Source organism: Lepeophtheirus salmonis, unplaced genomic scaffold (assembly GCF_016086655.4).
Source record: "Lepeophtheirus salmonis unplaced genomic scaffold, UVic_Lsal_1.4 unplaced_contig_16206_pilon, whole genome shotgun sequence".
In the NCBI taxonomy this organism is placed as follows: domain Eukaryota; kingdom Metazoa; phylum Arthropoda; class Copepoda; order Siphonostomatoida; family Caligidae; genus Lepeophtheirus; species Lepeophtheirus salmonis.
The window spans coordinates 1-3,537 of NW_027291796.1; the positions used below are offsets into that span (position 1 = coordinate 1).

The 3,537-nt window shown below is 27.0% G+C and overlaps 1 protein-coding gene across 2 annotated transcripts; it reads right to left on the reverse strand.

Annotated features, from left to right (window-relative positions):
• Positions 1–476: 476 nt before the first annotated feature.
• Positions 477–1,304, reverse strand: LOC121131062 (pancreatic lipase-related protein 3; the record flags this gene model as incomplete). Of its 2 annotated transcripts, none has more annotated exon segments than XM_040726628.2 (3): positions 477–849; positions 988–1,117; positions 1,260–1,304. In XM_040726628.2, coding segments are annotated over 3 exon segments (416 nt in total), but the record flags the coding sequence as incomplete, so codon positions are not given.
• Between the last annotated feature and the right edge of the window lie 2,233 nt (positions 1,305–3,537).

Genomic DNA, 3,537 nt, shown 5'->3' on the forward strand with positions numbered 1-3,537 from the left:
CTATTCCCATTTCTCACCTCCATTCTTCAGTGGAGTAGAATAAAAGTAAAAAACTGCAGTCATCGATCATTTACGAGGATGTGTTTTCACATAGTAGCTGGCTCTATTCTATCTCTTCATTTACTTTCTTTAGTAGTTCTTGCTAAAGCTATAATTCTTTTCTAAACTTGTATATACATACATCAACAATATATGCAATTTAATTAACCTACGAGTTGTAAGTATTTTAGAATCAAGTGGGAATCGAGTGAACAGCTCTGCGTGAAAGTAACGTACAAAGTATCAATTTTGTAACGAAAATACCCGTTGTTTTTTTTTTAAATTTTGAAATAGTGAAAATATTTAGTAATTTCTATGTTTTTAAATTGTACCCATAAAAAGAAAACAAAAAAAACTAAAGACAACCCCCCAGCTTGTAGGAAAATATTTATTGGTTTTAAACCCAAATAAAAATAAATCAATGACAAATACTAAAATGAAAAACATAATATATTTATTTAATGTCCCTGAAAATGTAATTTTTGAATGTGCTTTTACAAATCAACACTAGAATGCAATAATATTCCAAAATTCATATATAGGAATATATGGAAAAATACAAATCATTTTTATATTTTCTTCAATTTTTCTTCAGTTCCACTTGTTATTTTTTGACTTGGGTTTTCAAGCTCCCAAATAGTACTTTTCCCTTTGACGTCAGTTATTGTCACGTTAAACACTGTCAAATCTTCAGTTGTACCCCAAAAGCTATAAAAACTACCAATGGTATATCTCAAGTAGATATTTTCAAAAGGGATTGTTGAATTCACAGTCATAACCCTTCCAAAAGTTTTCGATTCTTCAAATCCACTGAAATGATACAATTTTCATATTTAGATCAAAGTTAATTTTATTTTTTTATCACTTTTCCCTAGAAAAAAGTTCAATTTAGAATACACTAATTTTGATTATATTATTGGTTAAAATGATGGATATCAACACATTTACCTAGCAACAGTAAAGGATTCACTAATTCCTCCCTCTGTAGTTTTGTAAATTATTTCTACAACGCGTTTATAAAGTAGTGTCCAAAATGAGTAGGGATATGATAAACTTATTTCAACTTTTACTTGATTACCTGCAGCAAATTAAATTTTTAAATGAATATTTTTCATAGAAATTATGTATTCTAACAAAACATTTTTTTAATGGCATAGTAATTTATCGTTAATAATTATATAATACACTTTATAAAAATCAAGTTTTTATTTTTAACTCACCGCAATAGGGGGATGAAGCTCTTGTTGTTAGATATAATTTTCCAGTGTGAAAATGAATCATCTCACAAGTTAATACATTTTATGATAGCAAGACAAAGTGTCCCTTAATGTGTATTTTTGTAAACAACTTTTATACTCAAAAAATTTCCATTTATTTTTTAACAAATTTATCTGGATATAATGGAAAAAGAAAGTATTTAAATAATTGTACTTGCAAGATATTACGTAGAAAATTTAATTTTAGCTAAAAAAAGGTCTTATGGCCTCAATTTTTTGTAGATTATAATATTTATGTCAATCAAAGAGTGATAATACCTTTTTTATTTATAAATATTCATATTTTACTCATTCATTTTTATTTATAAATATTCATATTTTACTCATTCATTTTTATTAATAAATATTTTTTTGATGAAGTATCAAGTTTTTCAATAACATATCCTTTCCCAATATCATGTTTGTTTTTTCGTCTATGTATATTACGTTCTGGTATTAGTATTAGTAAAAAGGAACGTCCTGGGTGTTTTGTTATAGGCATTGATATTTAGGTGGACCTATTTAGGTGTTATTAAAAGCCTCCAGAGCAATAAAGAAAGGATTTTTTCTTGGACTTGTGACTAGATAAAATCAATTTGGCCCTGAGTGATAAAATGATGTTTATCAAACACAAGCTTCACTTGAGTTAGCCATATTGCTATATTACTCTATTTCCAAACATTTTGATATTGTCAGGAAGAACGCCTTCAGTAATTTTTTTGGTTTAAAATACCGGGTAGTAATGTTATTTTTATCTATGATTATATTATAAATTGGCCATACACACTCAAAGAAATTACCAATAACGAAGATGGGAAAGAAAAGTACAAAAAAAAAAAAAAAAAAAAAAAAAAAAATTTAAATTTATGTTTCAATAAGACGGCATACTATTGGCAAAATGATCAGATTTGTATCAAAAATGTAAAAAACAACTCGATAAATGAGTTTTCATACTTATTTAAAGAGAAGAGGATAAAGGAAGTAACAAAAGGCCCTCAAATGGAATTGAGCCGGAAAACAAAGCAGAATCATGTTTTCGTCAATCAAACATAATTATCGAAAAAAGGAGGATATTTTAATGTGTTATATATGTATATATATTATTAATACATGTAGTTAGATATATATTTATATATCTGATAATATTTTGTTCAACTTCAGGAGTGTCATGTTTCAGCCCATTTTATTAATATGATAAATGTTAGTTAATATCTGTGATCTAGTTGTAAGTTGTGTGTGAGAAAAGTACATCTCAATTGTAGAGTCAAACAGTGCTGTGTTTTAATTGATATCAATAAACACACTTCAAACACTGTGAAAAGACTGACTCTTTATTTAATGTATATTTACATATTTACACATGCTTCCTATTTACATGTTGATATCCATATCATATCCATCGCAAGATCATGCCACGAATATCCCAACAACATACAACACCAAGAGACAAACAACAAAAACAAACATGACAAGAGTGGGTAAACAAAAAGATGGGGAATGATGGTTTCATCAAAAGTCTCTACACTCCTTTAGTCTCGAACTGGCCACCCTATGTTGAACGGTTGTAAATCAAATATATTATATAAGTTTATATAAAATATTAATTAAAGCTACACAAAATAATAGGAACATCTGTTAATTTTACTAAAAAATAGAAAATAAAAATAAACCAAATATATATCTGAAATTTTGACAATTTAAATTTAATTTGAAAATTAGTTAGTTTATATATGTTTTGTCTTAGGTCTAACTATAGTTTTCTGACTTTTTGTATTTATAGATATGAAATGAAAACCAAGTTTTTATTTAATTCTACATTCCAAATTATGATTTATATATCCATAAACTAAATAATAATAATAATGACCATAATGAGAGTCAATCACTAAAGGGAGTTATTTAATAATCGAGATGGACATTCGTGGAAGAAAAACAATACTCTATGCATTATATGGTCCAAACTTAAAATCTAAGCTTTGATTCTCTAACGTAATAAAAAAATTAACTCCGACATGATTCTTTTTGTCTTCAAGTAGATTGGTAACACTTTTGGCAGAGTATATTGTAATCCTCTTGTTCATTTCTGACCATTCTCCAGTTTATGGAGCATTCAATTATCCATCGAATTTCAAGAAACTGAATATGTCCTTATCAGAACCAGAAGAAACTTATACGAGATCTGAATATGCAGCATTTTAAAACTTTAAAGTGTTGACAAAATTTCTATATATATTCTAGAATA